A 26172-nucleotide genomic window follows, 5' to 3' on the forward strand; every position below is an offset into this window, starting at 1 on the left:
CAAAATATAACTATCACAACAAGAAAGCAGAAAACCTAAAAATATAATAAAATAAGTCAGAACAAAAACAACAAAAAAATGCATGTGTTTTGTTTATTGTGTTTTGTAAAAATAATTGTGTTTTCTTAAAGATGCTGCCTTTTGTGAAATGTCTTTATTATTTTTTTTGTTATTGCACTCCATTTTGTTTTGCTGCTTCTCCGAAAATATTTTCTTAATTGCTTTCCTCTCAACTGTTGTGTTTTCTGTTGTTTTTGCGTATTGAACCTGGGGCCATTACTACAGTTACTTTTGATATTAAGCTGTTAAGACAAAAACACGAAAGAAAAGTTAAACATTAAGAATTCACTATCTAAAATTAACTTCTGTAAATGTTATATGTAACACTGAAGGTACGAGTTTGGTTTTAAGGACTTTTAAAAACGTGGGGCTGAATAATTAATAAAAAACAAAAACAGGTAAGTTGTTAAATTTGACTTGTCCTCCTCTGAGGGTTATTACGGTCATGTTGAGCTCGCGCATTAGCTCGCCCTGTCGGTGTGCAAAGCTAGCTCAAGCTAACCTGCGTAATCTCGCCCACCATATCCAAGAACATGGAGAGGAATCGCGGCTCCGTCATTGTGTAATTATTTTTCCTTCAGAAGGATTTTTTATAAACTGCAGCATGATAAACAGGTTTTGCTGTTTTTGTTTGTTTTACTACGGCGATTCTCTATTAAATTAATGTGTTAGTAGTCAAGCTAATGTAGCTACTAAACGTTGTATCCATTGCTAGCTGTAAACAGTGATCACTGACAATCAGCATGGCAGACTCATCGCCTTTATCAGGGGTCAATGTTGTTTTGGTCATGGCCTATGGCAGCTTGGTAAGTTGGTTATAGTTTTGTTGAATATTTAATATGCAGTGTGTTGCTTTGGTGAATATAAACCCCATCTCGTTTGGCTTTGTGTACAGGTGTTCGTGCTGCTGTTCATCTTCGTTAAAAGGCAAATCATGCGCTTTGCGATGAGATCCCGCCGTGGACCCCATGCACCTATTGGACACAATGCACCTAAGGTACCGTGAATCCTCTGGTACAAGCTGCTGTACCTATTCTGCGACCAGAGAACAGTTCTATTGTATTTTCTGCGTGGTTTAATTTTCAGGCTTTGAGGGAGGACATCGACTCCAGGCTGTCCAAAGTCCAGGAGATCCGTTTCGAACCTCGTCTCCTAGAAGAGGAAGATGTTCGGTTAAGGCGGGGATCACAAATAAGTCAGTCACCCTTTCATCTTGGTTATACTTCTCAGCTAGCTTTCTACTCAGTCTTCGCAAAGTGCATGTTGCTGCTTTTGTGTGGTGTTGATAAAAAAAAATCCTGTTTTGTGTTTCAAAGGTTGCTACAACTATCTGTACAGAATGAAAGCCCTGGATGCCATCCGTGACTCAGGTGAGGATTAAAGCTTGATGTTTATTGCTTTCCAAGGTGACTGCATTATTATCCTCTTTGTCACACAACCGATTACATTAATGTCACTCCCATTGCTGTCATTATCAGAAATACACTTGAGCTATTCCCTCCCGTAGAGATGCAGCAATTCAAATCGACCCATTTCAGTAAATTTGTAAAAATGGTCTCTTTTTTATTTTTCCAGTCATGTTCTTTCACAGTGACCCAGTGCCGAGCTTTGGAGTACTGAAACCTAATTTTCCCCTTTCTCTTTGGACTCCAGGAATTCCTCTGCGGGAGATAAGTTGCAGTCCCAGTGCGTTTACTGGACGCAGCTTCAGGAACTGGCTGTTGGAGTTGCGCAACTCCCACTCTCTGATCAAGAACAGCCGCAGTGCGCTCATTGACCGCTTGCTTGAAGGCTACGACAGTGCTCGCCATGGAACTGGGGTGGGTAGTAGTCCTTTATATGATGGCTGATGATGAAGATTACGGTTGAATATGCTGTGTTTAAAGGTAATCGGCTGTTCTAACATGACTGGCTTGTCTTCAACCGTGTGTTTCAGGTGTTTGGGGAGGCGGAGTTTCTTGAATACCAACAAGCTCTGAATGAATTGGCTGACGTGTAAGTGCTGCTCTGCTGGTCCAGATTCAAGGTTTTGTGCCGTATTTCACACTGACGGGTGAAGCCGTGGCAACTTTCCAACAAAAACTGCATTTTTTTTTCTTTCTTCCAAGTATTTGCATGTACATATTGTGATCAATGTGAATATATATAGTATTAGTTTATGAATGGAAAATTATCTCCCAGTTAAAAATTGAGTGAATAAGAGTTTGTATGCAGTTGCTAGTACGGCAAATCTTAATAGCAGCTTCGTACTGCAATTATGTTCATTCATACTGCTATAAGGTTGTGGTGTCTTCATTTTGCATTGCATGAATGCATTGCCCTCCATCTTGCACTGTAAACCTGTTTCATCATCCCTCTTTCCTGTCTCTTCTCTTAGTGTGAAGGCCTACTCCAGCAGCACCAGCCTGGATCAGCATCACCAGTCTGCAGCCAAAGACCTGACGGGCTCTCCTGTCCGCAGCACCTCCTCCACCATCCAGGTCACCTACCTGCCCTCCACGGGCCAGCGCAGCAAGAGGCCCAAACACTTCCTGGAGCTCAAAAGTTTCAAAGACAACTACAACACACTGGAGAGCACGCTGTGACTCTTTTAGTCTCAGAAAATGTTTATGTGGCGTGTGACCATGTGTGCACAACCGTTACAGAACATCGCGTCAGACTGCATTTGTGCTTTCAGGTCGAGCTTTAAAATTGCGAATAAGAAGATAATGTTTTGGGAGGACTGCTCTGTAAAATCTTTTCTTACTGCAGTGGAGCCCTTATGTGCACATGCTTCACCAAAGGCCTTCGGTTTTAGTTTGGACCCAACAAATCGTGTTCAGAAGACAAATATGATTGTGGCCCACCTGGCAAAGATTGAATTGACATCTTTGTAAAAACTGTAAATGAACAGCAAGACAGATTTATTCAACATGTAAATACACACGTTAGCTTTTGATTACTTATGTGTTTGTACAGAGGTGACCTATTTATATGAGCAATGATAAATTATTTAATTGATGCCGTTTAATTTGTATTTCTATGGAAGTTGCACTCGTTTGTGTGTTGACATAAAGAACCTTTCAACCTTTTTATAGTTGGCATCCTCCAAACAGCCACGAGATGGCAGTAGTGTATGGTTAGGTAGTTACTATCAGACAAAATGATAAAGGTTATTGGTCGTACAACAAAAGAGCATCAGTTCATTTATTTATTTATTATTAAGATTAAATAAGATGGAACAAAGGCTAAAATAAAAAAAGGGAACAGGCTAAACTTCAGTGTATCTATCTACAAAGTTCACAGTAAAATTACATTGTAAAAACTTTTTGGATCACAACAAAGTAGTTTTCAGAAATGGGGGAAAAAAAAAAAACAATTGAACAATATATAATAATGTCAGTCAAATTAACATCATTAAATATGTAACATTTTAGCACATAACAGGCCTGGGCAGCAATCATGTTCAAGCAACATTTGGCAGGATAAGAAAAAATGTTTTCCCCAGTTACTCTTAAGGTAAGTCAAACATTTTGCACAGTAAATTTCATTACTTCTCCATATCTGACCTACTCTGTTGGAGAGATATATTTCAGTTAAAAGTAAATCACATTTCACACATGCGTGCCTGTCATTCGTAATGTGGTGCAAAGCACAAAGGAATTCGACCGTGACCCACCGAGGGAGCTTTGTTGAATAGGCTGCAGGATTAGGAGGAGAGGAAAATGCTGAGCACACGGAACGTTATTTTTTGTACATTTGACCTGCTAAAGGGAAAACAGTTTCCAATTGACTCAACTCTTACGCTGACCTGCTGAAACGTCTTATTCAGATTCTGCATGAGAAAGAACTGGACGTAAACTCTTGCGACTGCCACTGCATCCTGCTGACAACGCACAGACGTGTCTGTAAAAACGCCAACAAGTTCAGTACATTTCTTCGCATTGCACAGCCGTTTTTTGTCTCTCACTTCAATTTTTCTGAGGATTTCTCCTGTCTTTCCTAGAACCCTGCTTATATTCAGTTTGGACACTCAGAAAACCAACAAAGCAACTGTATGTGAAACAGCCCCAAATGTAATCAGGAGGTAATGACAAGCTCAATGTGCGTGAGGTCTGTAAAAATAGGAGTTTCTTATCACTGCAGATATATTCATACACTGGTGGGCGGTTAAATATATATTTACTCAATATTTTTCTTCTGGTCTTTGATTGTTGTATCACTCAAGACTTGATCTCAATGATTTTAATGAACGGGAGGGCTTTGCTGGTCTGTGTCGTCGGTGTGAGAGGTTTGCTGCAGAAAAGAGTAGAATTTGATGTATTATTTGAAAACAGCATGATAAATATCAACAACCTCTCAGCTAGATCACTTTAATTAATGATTAATGATGAGCAGAATAGGAAATTAGGTGGCAATAACTTACCTGTACACAATTTCTGGCTTGTTCTCAGTAGATGGAGGTGGAGGGTCCTGACCTGCCAGGAGGTACTGCATGTGGTCATGCATTTCTCTGTTCTGCAAACAGAAAGAAGTTCAAACTATTAAATCGTGTTTTTCTTGGTTTCTTTTTAAGTTGCAAAAGGCACAGATTCAATCAGAGCCAAGCTTGAAAGATGAAGCTGGGGTAATTTCTACTTATTGTGCATTAAGATCTTCTAATTAACAAACTGGTGTTAAATTAGAAAGTAGATATACTATAAAGAAATCATCAAATAAGAAAAATGAGAGGAAAATGCAGTAGATATAGAATCTAAGTAGGAAAACGTTTTTCATGGATGTGTTCACATGCTTTATAAATGTGAGAAAAGGAGCATGCTGACCTCAGCTTCCAGGAAAGCCACCTTTTCCTCCAGATCTCTGATGACTCGGTCCCTCTCTTGGAGGACTGTTCGGGAGTTCTGCAGCTGTTACAGACAAAACAAACAAAAACAATGGGAGATGCTCATAAAAAAATAACACAATTCACTTTTCTCCTGAAAGCAGATGCAGCACCACTTATTCATTGCAAGCCAGCGTCGTTTCATCACACATTTCTGCTTGGCTCCTCTCTCACAGATCAATTTTGCTTATTGTATCCGCCTCCTTAAAATCTAATTTCCTCATTAATGGCTTCCTGTGTGTTTGTGGGCGCCAGACGGCTCATTTGCATTGTCTGTGTTTGTGTGTGTCCGTGTGCACTTCCAGCCAACCTTTTTGTTTCTAAATACCTGTTCAATCATGTGGCGGACCTTCCTCTGCTGACTCTTTAGCATGTCGTCAAGGTGATGAATCTTCTCCCTCAGGACAGCCACCTCCTTCTCAAGCTCTGCACACCTGCAAACAATCACATGAGAAAACTCAAACGAGTCCTTACGTAACGTATGCATGATACAAGTCATGCTGACGTGAGAAGGTTTTGTTTATGGAAGGTGTATTTGAGATCCATGATAATAAAAATGACCATTGCTCTTTTGGCATAGTACACAATCTCACCTTTGCTCCTTCTCCACCCCTTCCTCTCCGTTTGCCGTCAGCTGCAGCAGCTCCGCCTCCCCGGCAGCCATCTTGTCTTTGAGAATGCCGCTCTCAATCTCCATGCCTTCCAGCAGCCTCTGCAGCTCCTCCACCTGCTGACCCCTCACCTCTGACTGCTGCTCTGCCTTCTGAAGCCGCTCTGACTGCTCAGCAAGGCGGGCACTGTACTCGTTTGACTCGGCCTGTAAGAGGAACCACAGAGTGAAAACGGCTCTTTGATGTTAGAAGGTGGTTTACTTGAACCTTGTAATCACGGTCCTGAGAGGACGGTTTAATCGCCACAACAAACTGGGTGGGGGGCAAGTTGTTTACTGACTGAACATGCAAACAGTTTAGACAGATTATTCGAGGCACAATTCTGAAGGTTTAAGATCCTGACATGTTGGAAATAATGCTGTTGGAGACTTGCTTTTCATGCTTTTAAGGACTGAATCATAAGTGAATCATAATCAATTTTCCTGTCTGTGTCTGAAGCAGATAACCAAGTTCAGAGTATTGATTCATAAAGATGCTTTTAGTGTCATAATTATCTCTAAAGAAGGTCTCGGCTGAATTTGTAAGAAAAATGATTTGCTACACTTAGCATCTCTTTTATCGAATATTAGCACATGCAGAAATTTTAAAGGGGTAATGTACATCCTTAGAAAACCACTGGGTGTCGCAACTGAGCAGCAGCATCTCAGCCCAAAAAAGACGGAGCCAAAACCAAAGCTGTGTCCACTGTGACCTATCGCTAAGGCACCAGGGGTTCAACAAGTACCCTGAAATTATAGTGAAATTAATGCCTCGATTCACTTCTTTAGTCAGCCCTTAGCTCTAAAAAAAAAATAAAAAAAATAGAAAATGTGGGGGTGCAACTGGGTAAAAGGCAAACGGCTCAACATCAAGTTTTTTCTTCATTTCAAATTCAGTCGATCAGGTGAGACAAAGGAGATGATCATTTTTACGAACGACTGTTCTCTCCAAGAAAGAAAGTTTAGTGGGGACGGCATCAACTATTTTGCCTCGCATAAGCCATCTTCTAATGGCACCTAAACTGAAATCCACTATGATCTTTGTATTACAATTTATCATCCCAAGTATGATGGGCCTGGTCATTTCCTACTGACAGAGTTTTAACAATATGTGTTAACTTGTCTTCCAAGTCTGAACTTGATAACTCGCTGAATGTGTTGCAGGCTGCAGTGTTGTTGTAGTACTTGTTGTTTCTTTTTGTTGTTTTCTCTAAATTGTCTCATTCTAATTAGATGCTCATGACAAGAAATTAAGCCACAATAACTAATATAACTAAGGTTTCAAAGTAAGTGGTGTCACATGTCTGCACCAGTTTAATTTGGCCAGTGCAGCTAACACAACAGCAATGGTGAAGTGCAAGACAAGAGAGAGCAGATCAGCGCATCATAATATTTAAGTGTGTGGGCAGTAGGGATGGGAATCGAGAACCGGTTCTTGTTGAGAACCGGTTCCCAGTGTTTCAATTCCGATTTTGCAAACGATTCCCTTATCGATTCCAGTGGGCGCGAATGACGTCACCACACAACGTTGCGTGGCGAGTCCAGTGCAGCCAGCAGTCAACAGTAAACATGGCGCCCAAGTGGTACAAACGCTCGAAAGTTTGGTTATACATCCCTAAAAAGACGACAACAGGGCAACTTGCGAAGTGAATATTTCACCAAAGGGAGGAAATACTACCAACATGCAATAACTATGAATGAATGTCGATCTGCTCCGGACTAACGTTGGTGAATCTGAACCCAGCAACGTTAGCAACATTAGCATGTCCTCGGCTAACACTGCAGGTCACTAACTAACAAACACTGCCTATCATGTTAGCACCATTTGCCTCATTGTAAAACCTGCTATTAGTAACGGTTAAGGTTAAATGAATGCCTTCTCAGGTATTACATTTAGATGAAATCATGAGAGGCAGAGCCTGACTGGCTCAGAGCCAGAGGCTGGTGGTGCTACCCCCAGTTCACCTCTACCTCCAGCTTCTCCTTTCACCAGAGCAGGGAAGAGTTAAATTACCCAGGCCAGGATAGACCAATGTGGACCTCACCGTTGTTGTGTTTGTAAGGTCATGACTCGTGTTACTTCTAAACTAAACAAAGTTGATGCTAATCGACCTTTTTCTCCAAATGAGAATCGATAAGGGAACCGATAAAGAACCGAATCGTTAAGCAGAATCGAAAATGAAATTGGAATCGTAAAAATCTTATCAATTCCCATCCCTAGTGGGCAGTGTCTCTACATGCCCTGACAGACCTATTATAAAGATAACACTGACAGATAATGAGAATGGTGAGCAATGTAAAAGCAGCAAAGGGGTGAGTCATGGCTGCGGGCAGGAAACCGCGTCATGTTACTCATCTCCTGAGACAAACCTGCAGTCTGTCTGTCTCCTCCTGATGCCGCTTCTCCATCTCCTTCAGCTGTGCGTACAGACGCTCGGCCGCCTCCCTGAGCTTCCCGCTCTCCTCCTGATCATCCTCCACCTAAGAGAGCAGGCAGACAGGTAGCGACAATTAGACTTAAACTTTACTTACGACTTGAGCCTGAAAAGAAAGCAAGAGTTAACAAACAGATAAAAGAGGCTGTGGATGGGAACTTTGTGAGGTTTAGCCTGAGGTAACAAAAGCATCCTGACAAGAAGCTTTTAAACTGTGAAAAGATAATCTTTTATAGCTGGGCTTTTGCTTAGGTGGACAGAATAATTTCCCTCCCAGACAAACAGAACACTTTGGACTTTGCATTGCGATATAAACTGACCTAGCTTAGAAAGAAGGGCAGTGTAACCTGATCCAAGTTGACCTGTATACCACACATGCACAAATCACTGGGTAAGGATACACACACACGATTCCTGTCAGCTCTTCTTCCTTGGTGGATAATGGTGTTGCATTACAGTAGATGTTATGATGTGCTGAGTTGAGAATAATGGATGGGAAATGCAATATCATGTGTGTGAGTGTGAGAGCTGTGTGTGCAGCCAGGGGATTCCTTGTGGTGTGTGAGTGTGTTGGCAGCTGCAGGCAGTAGGCGGATGTGACTGGGTAGGTGCTGATGGGCCACACTTTCCATAGCAAATTATTCACCTGCGATTTTCATAAAAAATTTGAATGCATTCAAACCAGTTGCAGTTTAAATGAACTTCAGTCATGTCCGATGGTTCATTCGTTTATATAAAACTGACGAAAAATCAGATCACGAAACCCACACAGACAAACCTTTAGAAGCTGCTCGGAAAGGCTGAGTTACGATGAGCTTACCTGAGCATCAGGGAGGACAGTATTCCCATTGGAGACAGCTTTTTGGCTGCTGGAAATGTTAACTCTGAGGCCATTGACTGGATACTGAATAGAGAAAAGCAGCGAGTTAGTGCTTTATTTCTCCTGTCACGCTTTCAATGTGCAACCAGTGACTGAGAAAAATAAAAACAACTTTCCTCAACTCGTGGGATTACACAGAAGTGCGATTATGCTGCTTTTTCATCTTATTCAAAGCAAGAAGCTGTGGCTTATTTTCCAATTACTTAAAAATCATTTGATTGAAAATAATTTCTTTTTTAAAAAGTTGTGGCGCTGGAGAATATGTAAAGAAAAACAACATTAAAGGATTTGACCAATAATTCAAATCATTTTGAATTTAATATAAAGTAAATACAAAGAAACAAAAGAGACCAAATACACTGGTAAAAAACCTGCTAATATCTGGTAACATTTGGCTTTCGAGTGCAATGAGGAAGTGCTTAATCAGCATTTGGTTCAAGAGACTCGGCAATAATCACAGGTATAAACCGGCCTCCACTCTGATGAGAACACTTGGCTAGGATGCACACAAGTACTGTCACCATATACCAGTTTATATGATAATCGATATGTCAAAAGAGTTGATATTGTGTTAATAATTTTCATATGATATCCTCCCTCCTCTTTAAAACGTAAAAACAAAGTTGAATCAGTTGTATGGGGATATTCTTTTGTCAAATTTTCTGTTGACATCATCATCAACATGAATGCTTTCGGCCAAAATAATCCCGTGGTGGAAGTCAGATATATCGTGACAGCCCTGGTGCATTGACAGTGCTGAAGGCTACAAAAGTGAGCACAGCTCGCTTTTTCTTCACAGAAACATACATTTACCAACAGTAACACCTCTAAATGTGGCAGTGAAACTGACAGCAACAGCTTTCAAACAATAAGAGACAGGTTTGATCGATTTCGCCTGTCTACAAGACCTCTGGTTGCTCACTGTCTGCCCTGCTGTACGGAGCTAACAACCATAGTCCAGTCAGAAATAGTAACGTGGCCTAATTATCTTAGAAAGTCGCATCATATAGTATATTTCTATTTCTATTCTATTTCTTCTATTAATCAGAAACTGTGATCAAGCACAGTCTGCAGGTTACAGAGTAATGCCGTCCCTCCATGTTGTTGTAGTTTCAAGCCTTTTGGACGTTACTGTGGACGTCTTGGACGTTACAGTGGACGTTACTGGATATAAATCCAGTTTTGTGTACTTTGTAGCTATCAGTGCATAGAGGGGAAACACGCTATCACTGATAATCAAAGAGGATTTAATTGGCTTTTTATAGCAGGCCTGCCACTGTTTAAAAAGCCAGTTTAAATACACTTCTTCTGAGTGACATTCGCCACACTGTACATAATGTCATCAAAAGATTCTGAGAATTTTTCACAAAAGTGAAAGCTGAAAAATCAATACAGAGCATTTAAAACAGAGATGTAGGGTAGCTGTAATGGAAATGGAACACTTGTGAAAACCATTAACCATAAAGAGTTAATGAGCTGTTAAATGCACAGGCGCCATGTTAAAACTCTACCATTAAAAGACAAAAGCATATACAAACAAGGCCCAGAAAGACAGCTGCTTGATTCTCTGAGCCTGAGCTAATTTAAAATGGACTGAAGTAGAATCTGCATCCTTCAAGTTACAGAAGAGAAGAATCATCCTGCTTGTGGCAGTCGAGCTTTTCTCTGTGATGAGTGCTGAAATGTTTTTGTTCTTCAAAGCATTTCTCTGATGATTCTTCTGCCGACTTGTTCTTATTATTTAACAGTTTTGCTTGCTTTGTTTAAATATTTATTGAATTCTTAGTTATTGTCTTTGTAAATGTTGTTTTATTAATTTTCAGTCTTTTTTTTTCCAAATGTGGGTTGGGGTTATTGTTGAAGTACTGAAATGATTTTCGTCGCTTGCTTGAGCTTTGTCCATTGACCACTTTGTCCATATTACTAACCTGATTTACCAAATTTACTGTGTGAGAAATACAGCAGATCCTAATGTTGTAAAAGCTATTTCTGCTATAAGTATGGTTTGAAATATAAATCAAATATCACTTCTGGTTTCAGATAACTTTCTGGTGATTTACCAAAACATAAATATGAAGCAAAGGATGCGTACCTTGTTGTTGTTACTGTTTTGCCTGGCTGCCATCTGCTCTCTCAGAGTCTTCAGACAGTATCTGACCTGGGAACAAAAACGCATCATGCACCAAAAAATGTTTACCATGCAGAAACACATCTATGAATCTAACTTTATTTAAGATTAGAAACTTATCATGAAAGAAACCCTGTCCTGTTCTGTACTCATTAGCCTCTTTCACACATAATTTGCGCCTTATTTGTGCAAAAAAAACACGTCTTCGTTAACCGCTGGAAATTTTTGGTCACTCAGTGGAATTAGTTGAGTGACGACAGCACCACTGGTTAGAGTGGAGAGTTTTGCAATGGCGTCTTGGTGTGTTTTAGCACACGTTTGGTCTCTTTTGGCAGCTATCAACTCAAACCCTGTTCGACTCCGACTTCCCCCATCCCATCTCTACACGTACTTCGACACATTACACGATGCGCAACATAGACGCATCAGTTCCGGCTTGAAACAGGCACATGAGAAAGAGGTTAGTGAATGCGACCATAAGGGCTGTTCCGTGCTCTATCTGTCACACACTGACCTCCTGAATCTGCGACACCTCGTCTGTCAGCATCCTCACACTCTCTGCAGTCCGTGAGCGAGTGTCAAGGTAAACCTTAGTGACACAACAATAGAAGTACGTCACACAAAAGAACAAACACATGTGAGGATACTGTACTATAGGTAAACGTGAAATGAGGAGTGGTTTGCACACGCATACAACTATACAAACAAACGTATTTACAGCCACACTAGTTCGCATACCTTGATGACTTCAACTTGTTTTTCAGTCGGAGTGACAAGCTCAAGTCCTTGTTTCTGCTCTTTAGGTTTCTGTGGCAACACCACTGCTATGCTGCTCTGCTATGTTCAGTAAAAAAAAAAAAAAGTAGCAAAAGTTAAATATAGTTTTTCAATACTCTCGGTAAACAACATGAGAAATGCGTTTTCTTCTTTGAATTTGTACCTTGCCGCTGTGCCACTCCAAGGTGTAGTCTGACTGATTCTGACCTTGTGGGGTGAGTCTGAGCTGCCTGTAGCGCTCCTGAAAGGAAAGATGAGAGGATAAGGGGAACTACATGACTAAGTGAAACGTCGGGGAACTGTAAGAATAAAAAACAACCAGCAGAGTATAGGAGGAGGAGCTCAAACTGAAAGTTAAGCAGGAATGGGAGGGTGGAGTAGAGAGAGTGAAAGGCGCTAGTTTTAGTCATAAAACTTCCCCATGACTGAAGTTCCTCTGTGGGGGCCCCACATTTAGACCGTAAAGCCTAGCAACACACAATGAGGAGACATTTCCACCGAGTCCTCGTGGCCAGGTCGGCTGATTCTGACCAAACACGCGACTCTGAGTGTTGGAGAAAATGAAACCAGTCCAGTGCAGCTGGGGCCAGAAATACAAACACTCAAAGCATCCATGACAGCTTAGTCACTCTCAACACGACTCTGTCACCTTGGCAACAACAACAGATAGTGTGGGAGGTTTTTGTCATGCATACTTACCCCCTCAGTTTAAAGTATTTATAGAAAATAGTTTGGAGCAACAAAACACGATCCAAATGGATTAACTTTGTCCTGGTCCATATTCTATCCTATTCTGTTCTATGGTAATACTATAAATCTACTCTGTTCTAGTCATAACCCACCATTCTATGATCTACAGGATCCTATGACCTTTCTGTTTGTCTATTCTACTGCATTTCTAGATATCTGCGTTTTATTCTAGTCATGCTTCTATTCTATTCTCTCAAAATGTGGACATGTTCTATCTATTCCATTGTTTCCACTCAGTTTTCATTCTTAACACAGTAAATTTGACCTATTATGCTTTTATTCTATTTTATTTGTATGTATACCGTTCTATTCTGTAGGAACTTCTGTATTGTGCCTATTCTATTGTCCTATAAAAATTGGTATTCTTACTTCTTCTCTTCTGTTCATATGTATAGTCTTTTATATTGTGGAAATACGCTGATAAGTCATAACATTATGACTATTTGATATTTACAGGGTCTCTACTTTTGGTATCAAAATGTCGAGGCATGGACTCTGAGCATGTATGGTGTGCTACCATTCTGGCACCATAATGTCAGTTGTGGATCCGATGTTTATCCAGCACACTCCACAGAGGCCAAGTCAACCCCTTAAAACACCACATTTGCAGCGTGTCAGGGCAAATGCTGAAAGAGGCCTCTGCCATGAGGGAATACTGTTTCCATGAATGGGTGTACTTGGCCAGCAAACAAGGTAGGTGGCCCTGACCACAGCAGACCAGGAATATACTGCAACAGCTGCAGTTTTGAAGATGCTTTTTTATGCTATGAACACATCATCTTCAAGAACAGAGATAATAATTAATACTTTTTTTCACTTCACCTGTTAGTGATCATAAAACTTTTTGGTGTTTATATAATCATCTATTCCTTTTATATGCATATTTCATTCTATGGGTATGTTAATTCTTTCTCAGATAGGTTTTTTTTCTTTTCAAGTCACGTGTGTTTTGTACTACTTCTCCTTGATATGTGCATTATCTTTCTGTGTTGGTATAAATATTCTTTTCTATTCTATTCCATGCGTATCGGAGAGTGAGATACAGTTGGTGGAGTCTCTTCAGCATTTTGTAAAGACAGCCTTTAAAGTGCAATCCTGTTTTCGTCCAAACATCTTTGTGCAACTTTAATTATCATTCAATTTTTTCTTGTACTGATGAACTAATGATTCATCACATTTCCAAAGAGACTATACTAAAAGCACAAGATGTTCTGTGCTGAGCACAGCTACTTAGTCAAAGTTCAACTCCTACTCACTTTGCAGTTAATCTTTTTCATGTTGTAAAACTTCATATACCGTCAAGTGAAAGAGAAAGCCCACTCCCTTTCAATCTTAAGATTTTTTCATATGATAACAGAATAAAGAAAAATCATCTGAGCCTCACCAGGTCTTAAAATTAGGAAGCTAAAATTTCAGCTAAACAACACACGACTTATTACACTTTCTCATTATCTATTCATCAAAAACTAATGCAAAATAAAGTATGTGAAGACGAAGTACATTCTTACAGCTTCCACGGGAATTAAGAGGGTCAGTAGCAGGCAGCCAGGAGCTGCTAATCCGATGGACTTGAATGAATGATCATTAGCACATGAGATCCTTGCTATAAAAGCTGAAGTTTTGGCTGTTTGCCGGTCTGAAGGATTCCGGAGGTCCATTGTGGTGTCAATTTTGGTGAGAGATCTCATGTGTGAGGCTGAGCATAAATTTATGTGAGCATAAATGAAGCATACGGTGATTCATTGCACCGTTTACAACCATCCTCAGCAAGCCTTCCAGTGTGGGAATCTTTTTATCGATAATCAAACAGACCCCAACATAGGATGGAAGATTAATGGAAACTTACGGTTACTGTTTGTTGGTATATCAAGAAAAAATCTTCTCAACTAAACAGAAATCCACTGTAAGAATAATAAAGACAAATGTTAGATTAACTGACTAATCAAAAATCCCCCAAAATTGTAGATTAACTAATATAAAGCTTATAACATTTTAATGTTGATTGTTGTTGATATTGATGTTGCTCAAGTTGGGGTGGTGGTGGTGGGGGGGTGCAGTGTGATGTTGTGTGTGTGAGTTCATGCATTGATGAATTGATTTGATTATTGATTTTATTATGTAAAGCACTTTGTGCTGCTTTTCAGTGTGAAAAGTGCCATTTGAGTTTTTATTAAATCACACGACGCTGTAACAGTAAATGTTTCATCGTTAATCTGAGAGCTTCTATTTACCTAATTTCAAGAACTTGTAAGAATAATATTTATTTTTTCATTATGTCCTGATATGGGAAAGATTAGAATTAAAAAAGGGTGTACTTTCTTTTTTTACACACATGGTAGAAGGGACAACTCAAAATGATTCTCTCTATCGAAGTGCACAAATCATTTTATGTCGAGGTGAACTTTATAAGACAAAGCACTGCATTTATTCCGACAGTAACAAAGACATCAGATGTGGAGTGATCCAAGGAAACACAAAAACATGCCTGTGGATGGATATGTATACTTTAAAGAAACTTAATGTCTTAGTTTAAAAAAGTCAGTTAAAATCTCTAAACACACATGACCTTTCATTTCCCCCCATGGCCAAACAAACACTTCCGTTGACTTCGCATAATCCCTCACAGGAACGCCCATGCTCCATGAAGTATGTCTCCAAATAAGTTTTGTTGCTTTTTCTCTGAAAATAAAAGAAAACATTTTGACCTTTTGACGACTTAATCCACGTCTGGTGGAGAATAAAAGTTTTAACTGCAGGTGAGTTCTGCAACACCGTCTTATCGCTCACTCGATGGCTAAATCTTTTCCTCCATGTCTTTTGTGTGTATGCATAAATATGTACAAGTATGTGCATGCTTTCTTTAGAATTATTTGTATGCAGCAAACGTGTGTGCAATGTTCCTGAATCCTACGGTAAACAAGTCTGAATTAATATTCCCAGTGGATGCCTTTGAGAGTTTTTTAGTTCTTTGTAGTTGTGCTGCTCTTCGTGGCCCTAATTAAACTTTGCTTGGGTGTCAGCTACAGAGCTGTTAGTACAAAGTAGATTATTGTTATGCAGAATTTAAAAGCCTGAAGCAAAAAGAAATATATTCACAACATACCAATAAACACTAACTTAGTTGGAAGTTAACTGATAAGACAAAGCTGGAGATGATGTTGCATGTCCTGTTGTTTAGTGGAATGTACATACATACATGCAGCGTACAAAAGCAGTGGAAGCTGAAAAGTTATTCAGACAAACTCTGATATTTTCCTGATCAATTGTCTTATTTTCTCTAACAGAAGTATTTTCTCTCTCACAGGGAGCGAGGCGTGTGACTCAACCATGTTCAAAAACATGTGAGGACAGAGAGAAGCAGATGTTCTCCCGGGGCTTTTACCACGCAATAAAACAGCATGAATCTTCACGAGCATATATATATATATTTTACACTATAAGTCCTCAGGATTTTACTATCCGACACTGTCCGTTAAAACATACCCCCTTAAACTGAAGACACATTACATGAAGCGATGCTGTGCACATACTGTTCCAGGTGGAAATTTATAAAAGCCACTTACAGTACACACCTTTAAGTAGTTTCTGTGAAAGACAAGCCCAGACACATTTGCTACATACCTCACCTGTTCTCAACTTTAAGACAATGCCGCTACAATAACCTCAAAGGTATGCACACGTACTATTAAACTCATCTAACAGTTTACTGTTAATCAAGAAAAAATATGTGAATGTTCACCTGATGCGTAGAACTGTGTCATGACACATGACATGGCATAAATGTACATATGCATTTTTTTTGTCAGATTTATAAATCGTATTTGTACATTTGAAAATTCCAATCTCTGACAATCACTTTTTAACTCTCATTTTTAACCGTAAATGGTCAAAAGGTCAACCGGCATCCTTTGAGCCTGTACAGGATGCATGATTTTTATGGTAATGATCAGTAAGGAGACATAGATATACATATTGATCGTAGTATGCTGGCTGTGAAATTAAACCGTTTTTTTTGGAGGCATATGGCAGATTATGAGCCAATGTCGTGCTAGAAAATGAAAACCACGTCTAAATATTTCTTGACTCATTAGCAAGGTCATCGTCAGCCATTACACATGACCGCGGTGCACGGCAGTTATAGCACCCACAAATTTAAATATATCAGAAAAAATGAACACTTTTTGTGATTTGGTGATCAGATGCGTGGTCTGATAAATGTGTGAGGTGCTCACATTCTCATTCCACAAGATTTATAAATACCAGTTTGTTTGGAGAAAAAGGTGACCGTATGTCTTCTTTTGACTACGCCCTGCATCCAGCCAAAATATGTCAAACCACTCCTCCTTTCCTAAGAGCAGCCACAAACTACATCTGGCTTCCAAATAATAACCAAGCAGTACAACCAGCAAGTTTTGTATCCTGTCTTCAAGTCATAACAATTACAGATCATTACGATATAGCAAGAAAAATGCAAATGATCCCTCTGAATTACATTTGAACTGAGGTCCCCTTGTACAGCATTTATGAGCAGGGATCACTTAACACTTACTGAACAGGAATAAGCTGTAGATGTTTGTTCTTTGCGTGACAGGCAGCAAACCTGTGTGTGAATGGGTGGAAACAGATTAGGGTTTAAAGTGTGTGAACACGCCTGCCATAAGTCATGCAGACGCAAACACAGATGCAAGGCTTAAAAGAACAAAGAGGGGCAACCCTGCAAGTAGTGGGGACCTCATTTTGGTACTTCAGTAAGCAACCATTTCTCTGCTTTGGAATTCAAAGAAAGGCTAAATGGTTTGGCTTGAATGGCAGGCCTTTGTGTGTAACTGTGTCACCTGAAAATCATCAAAATTGAAACGCTGACAGGCGAGCCAAGATTTAACTCCGATCTGAAGGAGCGACAGCTAAATGGCTCAAGGGCCTCTCTCTCCAACAGATACAAAGAAGATCGTGAGACAGACACATTCCGGGAGGAGTTTGCGCTGAAACTAAGCGCTCTGCTCCACTGCCATTCATGCACAGGTCATAAAATACATCAGTAATTAAGTACACGTCTGTAATTTTCTACTATTAAAAAGTTAACTATTGGTATGGTCTGCTACTCAAATGGACCAGTCCTACTATTTATGGTTAGTTCCTTAAAGTTTCTTGACATGCTGTTTCAGAGGCAGGGTTATATCCTGTTTTGCACTGTATGTTTACGGGACTAGCAACAGCAGCATGTTGGAGCTCAAACTAAAGAAATACACGTTACAAAACAAAATGCCGAACACAAACACCATCACTGCTCATCATCAAGCATGCCAATAAATTTCAGGGAAGTACCATAAAGTCCTTCACTGTGTAGTGTGGAATGGTCAGGTGCTGGAGAGGTCAACTTCACAGCACCATGAAAAGAGCTCCACTGTGGGTGGCAGAGAGATTTATTAACATCCACTCCAACACAAAGTGCTTATTATGTGTCATTATGTGCCATAAGAACCTGTTCTTGTGATCATGTTCCAAGGGGAAACAAAACATTGAATGCCTTCATTCTTTTTCCGCGTCGGTCTGCCTAATTTGCATTTTAGCCACTTTTAAGATGACATAACAGCTCTGATGTGCATTTATTCCCAAAACATGACAGGCTTACCATGTCTAAGCTGAAAAAGATCATTTGAGACTCAGGTTACAGAATGATACTGCTTATTACTTCCTCTGCAGTGTCCTAATTTATTCCTGCTATGTGGGCACGTGCAAACTCAAACTTTTTTAATGAACATAACGTGATCCAGCCTTTCATGTATCTGCTCGGTGCGTCAGCTTATTATTCTTGACATATTTTCTAGACTTGTTCAAGCAGCTAAGGGACAACTTAATTTCCATTTCTACAGACTAACTTCAAATTCACTTAGGGCATTTATTGCATGACAGTACATGTTTAAATATAATCATTTTCAGGGCAGGAACCTCAAGGATATCAAAAGAGAATGAAAATATCTTAACCGATAACATCAGCAACAAAAGCTGAAGTGTTATTCTGTAACAGATGACTGATTCTCCCTCAAAGTTATGTAACCATGTGACATCAAATGCTGTATAAACTTGCTCTTGTTTTGTGGAGTACTTAATGAAATTAATGTGGAAGTCTATGGAGATGAATGCCGTTTGTTTTCGTGAAGGCACTGCAAGTCATGTCTCCATGTTTAATGGGTTTAGTGAATGAATTATGCAAAAAATACTTTACATTGTAATTACTCGAGTTTGATTAATCATCAGTATCTTAATATTCATGCTCTGGGGAGCCAGTAACTGATAGTCTTTTGTTTTATATTTAAAAGCGGATGTGGAAGTCAGAACAACTCTACCTTATTCACTGCAAAACTACATACAACTCCCACAACTTCTAAATGTATGTTAAGATGACAAGAGTGACAGCAGTACTATATATTGTAGGAATAGGAAAAGGTGCAAGTTAAGTGTTGCAAGTTAATCCTCCGCTGGAGGAACCTCTATAGCCTTTTAGCAGAGGGTTGGTAATGAGGCCTGAGTGGGAGTCTGTTTTCAGTCTCTGGTGCCCTGCTTTCAGGATATCAGACCATGTAGCCGGAGGATGGAGCAGTGTTACAGCTGCTTAATACATCTCTACTCTGACTACTGCTGACAGGTTGCAAGGTAAAAGTTCAAATTTGAATGCATTAGAGTAAGGAAAAGTCAAGTCCAACGACTGCAATCAATCTGCAATTTTTTAATCCATTATCTGAGGTTTTGGTTTCATCTAGAAAACATAAAAAATGGTAAAAAATAATTACTTGTAATAACCAACAAAAGCCTGAAATTACACAACGGAAACCAAAAGATGTTCAGTTTGATAGTCCAAAAGAAAAGCAGCAGCGCTGCCCAGTCTAGAGGTCGTGTTATGCATATTATTTCAGGGTGGATCCAAGTCCCCGCAACTGGTAACTTAACTGTAGGAGACCAGGAACTTAACAAAGTACTGGGCTGATGTTTTACTGTGGGGTTTGCAGTGGTAAGCATTTCTGGTTGGTTAGATACTATCAGCATCCTATTGAAGTTCAATCTCCACCATAAGTATGTCAACTTTTAGTCATTCCACAGGAATACTAGTTCACCCTTTCTTAAGGCAACATTCAAATTCTGCTTATATTTCCCCATTTCAGCAAGATAGGGACACAGCGTGTAGCAAAGGTCGCATGCAGATAAGAAGCAGAGATTGGGAAATGAATCGATCTAACAGGGAAAATAAAACATCGATCTTTGATTGTTTCACTGCAGTTACACTCTAAAGTAGAAGTAAAATCCCCCAAAACCAGACCAAATATAGAGCATCAACGAACTTTGAACTGCAGATACAGCTGAAGCACTAGCCGTGGTATTATTTTCTGTGCAGGCTGCTTTGACCAGCGCTGCATTACAGACTCTGATACTTTTACTTTATGATTGACTTAATTTGCCTATGCTACCCTGTACTTTAGACCTCACATGGAAATTTACAAGAGCTGAAAAGATTCTTGAGCTTGTTGAAAAAACCTCTGTGGCCTTTAAGTTCCTGCTGCTTTTGGTGAAAACGCAACTAAAAGCAGCTGTACTTTTCTTTGAAAATTATTTTATGATCCCTGGAACTTATTTGTAGTACTATGCAAACACGATTACCAAATTTTGAGCGATGGTTTTGATTAGCTCTCTTAATTGATTTGACATTGCCTCGTTTCTGCGAATCAAAGTCTTGCGTGTTGCTCCAAGCAACACCAATCTGCTATGTCAGCAACCAGCCAACCACAAGGTAGGTGGCCATTTTGTGAGATAGGAACAGCTGTTAGTGCTATAGATTCAACAATATTTTACCAGCTGGGAAAATGTTGGTGACATCAGAGTGCTCCATATCAACGCTGAGAAAACAACAGCCTTTAGCTGAACTCCCCATTTTAAGATATTTATAAAAAGAGCAATCAAAAAGAGTCAGATATAATAAGCTGCATTACTTTATCATTGCTTATATTGTCATATTATATCATAGCATTTTTAACTAATTACTTTTCAAAAGTAACTTCCAACACTGTCTGTACTGCATCAGATGTGGATGAATATCTTAGAAATCCCTCTAGTCTGACTCATTTCTAGGTGACATAAGTGTGGACTATTAGATCATCCTTATACCATCAGTGACCTTGCATGGTGACTGCAGGACTTACTGATATCAGCACTCAGGCTACAAAGTCTCCCATGACTGCTACTCACTAATTTGGAGATGATGTCAAAGTCCTGATCGACAGCAAATAGAAGACCCAAGCAGATAATGCTAGAAATTTACGCACTAGACCTTGCTTTTTCAGCAACCCACAGTAGTGTGAAAGCCATCCATCTCTACCTGAAGTCCAAGCATAGAAGTTGTATTACCAATAAACGCAACTAAACATCCTACAAATAATTAGAGAAGTCATAAAATGAAAAAACACCTTCTTGATATCAACAAATTCTGCTCCACCTGATCCCTCACCACTCATAAACGTTTCCCATCCGACTGATATCAACTGTATGTGTCACCAATAAAACATGATGTGAGTAGCTCTTTCAAGAGACAAGATGTAGCGGACAATATGGGATGCATCTAAAGGGCTCTGAAGATTAAAAATATCTATTTTCAAGTACCTCCTTTTGAAGCCGCTCGTGTTGTGCATGTGTCCACAACCGTCTAGAGAAACCCAAATGAATCACATCCCCTAGCACTTCATGAAACAAAACAAGCACCATCACTCAGCCCACACTCCTTAGACTCAAAACAATCCCCATACAATTCTTTACTTTATCTCACAAAGAATCACGCTGATATCTACCTGGGCAGACAAAGTAGTCTGGGACTCTTCCCGGTTTTGATCAGCCAGCTGCAATCCAGACTGTCTGTGCCTGTGTGACTAAGTGTGTGGGAAGTTGCGTTGCCTTACAAGGCTGGGTGAGGCTCCACCAACTGCCCATCCCTTTTCCATCCAGATTGTTCTCCAGTCAGAGAGCTACGGTGCCAATCCAAGCAGGCACATACTGTTGTCGTTAGCCTCCCCTGCAGGACTCTGATGCCACACACACAGTGGAAAAAACTGGAGGGAACATTTCCACTGACTAGATTATACACAGAACTGGGCTGAATCTAAACTGTTTAACAAGTTAATCATTATGAATAAACTTAGACAAAGCCTGATAACAAAACTCAACCCTGTCTTCAGTTCCATTACAAAATCGATTTATTAGACGGTCTAATTTGTTCAATGTAAATGAGTGAGAGTGTTCACCAAGAATACTTATGTGGATCTGAATGAATGCATGTATACTGTGATTTATTAGTTACGATTAAGGACAGTAGGAGGAGAAAAAAACCCAGTAGAATGACCAGGTCTCATTTATCTTCCACACAGTGACAGTGGTAGGTAGCAGTGCTCTGAGGAATGTGTGGTGAAAGTTACATAAGACAGATTAATGAAGCGTCTTTACATAACAGTTACTGGCTCAGTGAGTGTGCGCAAGGTAAACAAAACTGTGCAAACAAGAGTCGAATGCTGCTCAGACCAAATATGTTCATGTTTTGTGCGAGTTCGTGCTCATGTGTTCCCAACTAACAATCTGCGTATTAAACGTACGTCCCTCACTCTATGCTTTTCATTATCGTTTTAAAGTGTATTATAAGCCTGAAATTAATGATTACTTCCATTTCCCATTGTTTTATTAATAATAGTGTATGGAAATACATCACAATATCAGCATGTCAACCATATAGGTCGATACTGAAATACTGTCACATCAGGTAATAGCAAAAATTCAGTCACTTGTTAATGTTTGTTTTAAAATGTAACATAAAATCAAGTTTTCACATGTGGTTCAAAGGGGTTTTCTTATTTTGCCATTTGTAAATGTGTGTGTGAGTGTGTGTGTTTTATATGTTCACAGCTTCCTGAAGGCCATCACACTACAGGTAGGCATAGCTATATTTGTTTCATGAGCAAAGGAGACTGTGCATTTACAGTATCAGCTTTGGGAATTTGCTAAAAAAGTTAGATAATATCAGCATATTTATTATAAGCAAAACTCTAACACTATGTTTCCCCCAGAGCTGCAACAGGTGGTCAATAAAGTGACTTGGTATATTTGGCTTATTCATTTAGCTTATTCATCTCTAAAATTATTACTCCTCATTTACTTACATATATTTGTAGCAACTTATAATTATGTCAACATGCGAGCAGTGCAAACGTGCCATCCCAGGATGTTTGTATCAAACACAAAATGGCCTTTTGTAGAGCTCTTATATGGCCATGTAAATACGCTGCCGAGTTGACATAAAACAGTTTAGAATCCAGCTAAGCCATTTTAATAACATCTTTGCCAGCTCCACTCAGCTTGTTCTCACGCCATGAAAAGACACAAAAGCAGAGATGTTATATATAAAAAATGTGGGGAAAAATATCAAAAGCTGAAGTAGAATGAGAATGATTTTCCCATTGAAAACAGCAAGCTGTTAGGGTTTGCAGAGCAGGCTCTGAAAGAATTCAAAGCCTGTGTTTACAGAGATCCCAGCACATTCCTCTATGACCAGCAACCAAAAATCCTCTTTCACCATCTGAAAGAAGATGAAACAACAAATTCATCCTGCTCTACTTAAATCTAACAACAATGCACAAAATTAGATCATGAACTAGCGTGTTTGAGCTGATTCATGCATTTCCTGCAACAAATCTACATGAACAACTTATGTGATCATTCATGCCTCCGTGCTGGCCTGTGCAGTCATGACAGAATATATCATCTACCTAACTCGGTAATTTGGAACAATGAATTTCCTTCAGACCATTAAAATAAGCTATTCAATGTTTAATCTGTCATGTCTCACTGATGTTTGTCAGTTTGATTGAGTCCCATCAGTCTCTGAAGAGAAAGTTTCTTCTAAAAGTATGAAAGGAAAAAACTATTGATGGATTGCCAAAGTAAAGAACAGATTTCTTTTTAACTACCAAACCAACAAGCCTTGGCACATTCTTGGTGAGTCTGCAACTCCAGATGAGAGATTCTCGCAACGATGGCTGAAATTGCTACAATAGTTTTTATGCAATATAGCTAGAGGATGTTCATCTGTGGCCTTTTAACTCGTCTCAACACATCAGTTCATTGTTCTCCAGTAAAAGCGTGACAGATCATTACATTTCTGTCTTTACAATTCTGAGTAAACTTAAGGCAAAAGTTACTGATAAATTAAAGTTCAACTCGGGCAACAAGCAGGAACTCGGTCCAGCAGCTGCACGTACTGCTTGACCAGGATGTTGTTTTGTAGCAGCTGACATGCAAGAAGTGTTTCCTTTTGTTCTTTAAAACGTACAGCTATTGATTTAAGGGATCATTTGGAACCACGTTTATCGCCTGGAGGGATAATAACTGTTCAAGTGAATTATCTGAGATAAATAAATCATATCTTCGACATACCACAGTTCTACGCTTAAGATGAGAGGTGTCATACTCATTCTACCTGAGAGGACACACGCCCAACACATCTTTCAGTCAGATTGAATTTCGGTTGAATTTATGGTTTGTTCCACCTGTAGGGCTCTTGACAGTGAAACTCTTGAGCTCCAGGCAGACTGTGACAGTCACGAGTCTTCAACTGTTACTCTGACAAGCAATGTGAAGTACCCGTTCCTCATGAAAAACATGATGACATTAATGCAATATTTTCCAGTGTAAATAATGTTGGTGATGATCAGTGGCTGCTCGCAGGTTAGCTATTATCAGTCAACATTAAAAAAAATACGCTGACTTCGGGTAAATACCAGCGAGTTAAGGTTAAGGTGAGGTTTTTGCCTGTTTCAAAGAAGACTCAATACGCATTTAGGAGGAATGGAAGTTATTATTGAAGTAAATGAAATGTAATTCCTCATAAAAATGTGTCTGATTCACATTTCTTTCCTTAAGGTCGCTTTAGATTTGCTTTGCTAGAGCATGGAAACCCAGTCATTGTGTGTTGTGTTGCCAGTGGTGTGTGTGCTTTGAAAACAGATAAAAGTGTCCAGAGCATTGGGACTGACGCAATTAGGTGAAATTTAGAAATCAGATTGTACACTTCAAACCACTTCCACAAATAGTTTGGATCAGATTTAATAATAAAAAATAAAAAAACACATTTAATTTTTTTTCACCCCTGTTCCAACTCTCTGAAATCCATTTGGATACAATGAAAGACCGGTACAGGCTGGCAGTCTAAACAAGGTATGTAAGTTTAGTCAATAGATCCAAGTCAACAACTTAGTGAACTTTAGCTCTTGCTTCAGGCACGTAAAAAAAACTGCCAGAGAGCATCCAAGAAAGCTAGTGATGAGCTCGGAATGTTGTAGGGGAGCACTTAGGCGTCAGATATGAATATTTTCTTGTTCAATAGTGCCACAAAGTGCAGTAAATAATTCAGAAACAACAACAGAATTTTTTTTTTTTTTGAGAAATAATTCATTTACATATAAAATATGTGGATATCCTAAAGGATTAATATAGGCATAGGTTACTAAAATACCATTGAAGTTTCGTTGATGTGCTGGAATTTCAACATTGTTTCAGTATCCATTGTAATCGAAATATCATTGAAATCTTGTTGATCTCTAGGTATGATTTCAACGTTGTTTCAATGATAATGGAGGGTGCAAAATGTTGTAGAATCAACATCAGAGTTCGACGTTGATTCAATGGCTTTATCGTTGACAGCGGGATGTTGATTAAACATCGTTTCAATGACTATTATCTGGGATTGTTTCAAGTGAATCTAAGTGATTGATTTGAAATCTTTCAGGAAAATGCCATGGGATTGTAAAATGGTGTTCCCCTCAAGAAAATAAGAGGCATGCCACCTTTGTCAGTTGTACAAATAACACCACACATATGCAGTCTGCTATATCTCAGGTTTAAAATGACGATGTTGTCTGTTTTGCTATAATCATCACATACCATACGGGTCAACGCACAATAATACATGTAAATGTACAGTAGACACAGCTTTACTAAATGAAGATATGTGATTCGGGAAAACTATATATACCTATATATATTCTAAATCCTCTCAAATATGTTATTCAAATGAGTTATTCTATTATTTTTCACAAGTAAAAGCTTCACATTTCTCGTGTTTGTTACGCAACATGCGTAAAATAGGACCGTCCGGTTCGCTACAGTCCTTCAGAGCTGTGGCACTAACTGCCGTTACTCTTTGCTCGGTTAGAAGTAAAGTCTGTAGCCCAAATGTACCAGTTGTGTTACATCTGTTTGGGATTTGACTCTTCGTCTGTAGGTTAAGACATTTCAACAATGCCCGCAACACGTCACTCACGTTAGTTTGTGGGTCCTCTTCTCCATTTTCCACGCCGCTGCTCATCCTTTTTATTGGAGAGTGAAGCCTGTTCGGAGGAATGACAGAGAATTTAGAGTTGTCGAAAGTTTTCGGACATCTTTCCTTTAATATTGGCCCTTGGAAACTCTTTTATACGACAGCAATCTAGAGGAGAAGTGAGGAGACACCTGGATCCTGTTGCGCTGCGTGCCTCCGCTCTCACGGTCTGTCCAGGTAGTAAATAAAGCAGACAGGTCTGCCACGTTCCCGCACCTCATTTAAAT

At 39.5% G+C, this 26172-nt stretch overlaps 2 protein-coding genes across 3 annotated transcripts; one reads left to right on the plus strand and one right to left on the minus strand.

Annotated features, from left to right (window-relative positions):
• Nucleotides 1-514: 514 nt before the first annotated feature.
• Nucleotides 515-3060, plus strand: LOC142367430 (protein C1orf43 homolog). The gene is made up of 7 exons (XM_075449402.1): nucleotides 515-866; nucleotides 956-1057; nucleotides 1147-1255; nucleotides 1377-1430; nucleotides 1714-1880; nucleotides 1997-2055; nucleotides 2438-3060. Exons 1-7 carry the CDS (start codon nucleotides 804-806, stop codon nucleotides 2643-2645), a joined length of 762 nt encoding a protein of 253 aa, XP_075305517.1. The 5' UTR covers nucleotides 515-803; the 3' UTR covers nucleotides 2646-3060.
• A 181-nt stretch (nucleotides 3061-3241) lies between these two features.
• On the minus strand, nucleotides 3242-26172 carry tuft1b (tuftelin 1b). 2 transcript variants are annotated; one of them, XM_075449401.1, is made up of 13 exons: nucleotides 26077-26172; nucleotides 25889-25955; nucleotides 11954-12031; nucleotides 11752-11847; nucleotides 11528-11602; nucleotides 10978-11043; nucleotides 8826-8909; nucleotides 7941-8051; nucleotides 5515-5738; nucleotides 5250-5355; nucleotides 4863-4946; nucleotides 4466-4557; nucleotides 3242-4335 (listed from the first exon to the last, which is right to left on the minus strand). In XM_075449401.1, the coding sequence occupies exons 2-13, from the start codon at nucleotides 25931-25933 to the stop codon at nucleotides 4263-4265; spliced, it is 1134 nt and encodes a 377-aa protein (XP_075305516.1). In that variant the 5' UTR covers nucleotides 25934-25955; nucleotides 26077-26172; the 3' UTR covers nucleotides 3242-4262. The 2 variants fall into 2 exon arrangements, with proteins under 2 accessions (XP_075305516.1, XP_075305515.1); XM_075449400.1 differs by having other exon boundaries at nucleotides 11752-11850.

The sequence above is a fragment of the Odontesthes bonariensis genome, chromosome 18 (genome assembly GCF_027942865.1).
Source record: "Odontesthes bonariensis isolate fOdoBon6 chromosome 18, fOdoBon6.hap1, whole genome shotgun sequence".
Taxonomy (NCBI): Eukaryota; Metazoa; Chordata; class Actinopteri; order Atheriniformes; family Atherinopsidae; genus Odontesthes; species Odontesthes bonariensis.

What these genes read in the sequence shown, in the direction of transcription:
- LOC142367430 (XM_075449402.1), top strand. Translation starts at nt 804, where the DNA reads ATGGCAGACTCATCGCCTTTATCAGGGGTCAATGTTGTTTTGGTCATG. An exon ending in TTGGACACAATGCACCTAAG is followed by an intron (nt 1,058 to 1,146) that starts GTACCGTGAATC and finishes TTTAATTTTCAG; the next exon opens with GCTTTGAGGGAGGACATCGA. An exon ending in AAGGCGGGGATCACAAATAA is followed by an intron (nt 1,256 to 1,376) that starts GTCAGTCACCCT and finishes TGTGTTTCAAAG; the next exon opens with GTTGCTACAACTATCTGTAC.
- tuft1b (XM_075449400.1), bottom strand. Translation starts at nt 25,933, where the DNA reads ATGAGCAGCGGCGTGGAAAATGGAGAAGAGGACCCACAAACTAAC. An exon ending in TGGAGTGGCACAGCGGCAAG is followed by an intron (nt 11,851 to 11,953) that starts GTACAAATTCAA and finishes TACTGAACATAG; the next exon opens with CAGAGCAGCATAGCAGTGGT. An exon ending in AACAAGTTGAAGTCATCAAG is followed by an intron (nt 11,603 to 11,751) that starts GTATGCGAACTA and finishes TGTGTCACTAAG; the next exon opens with GTTTACCTTGACACTCGCTC.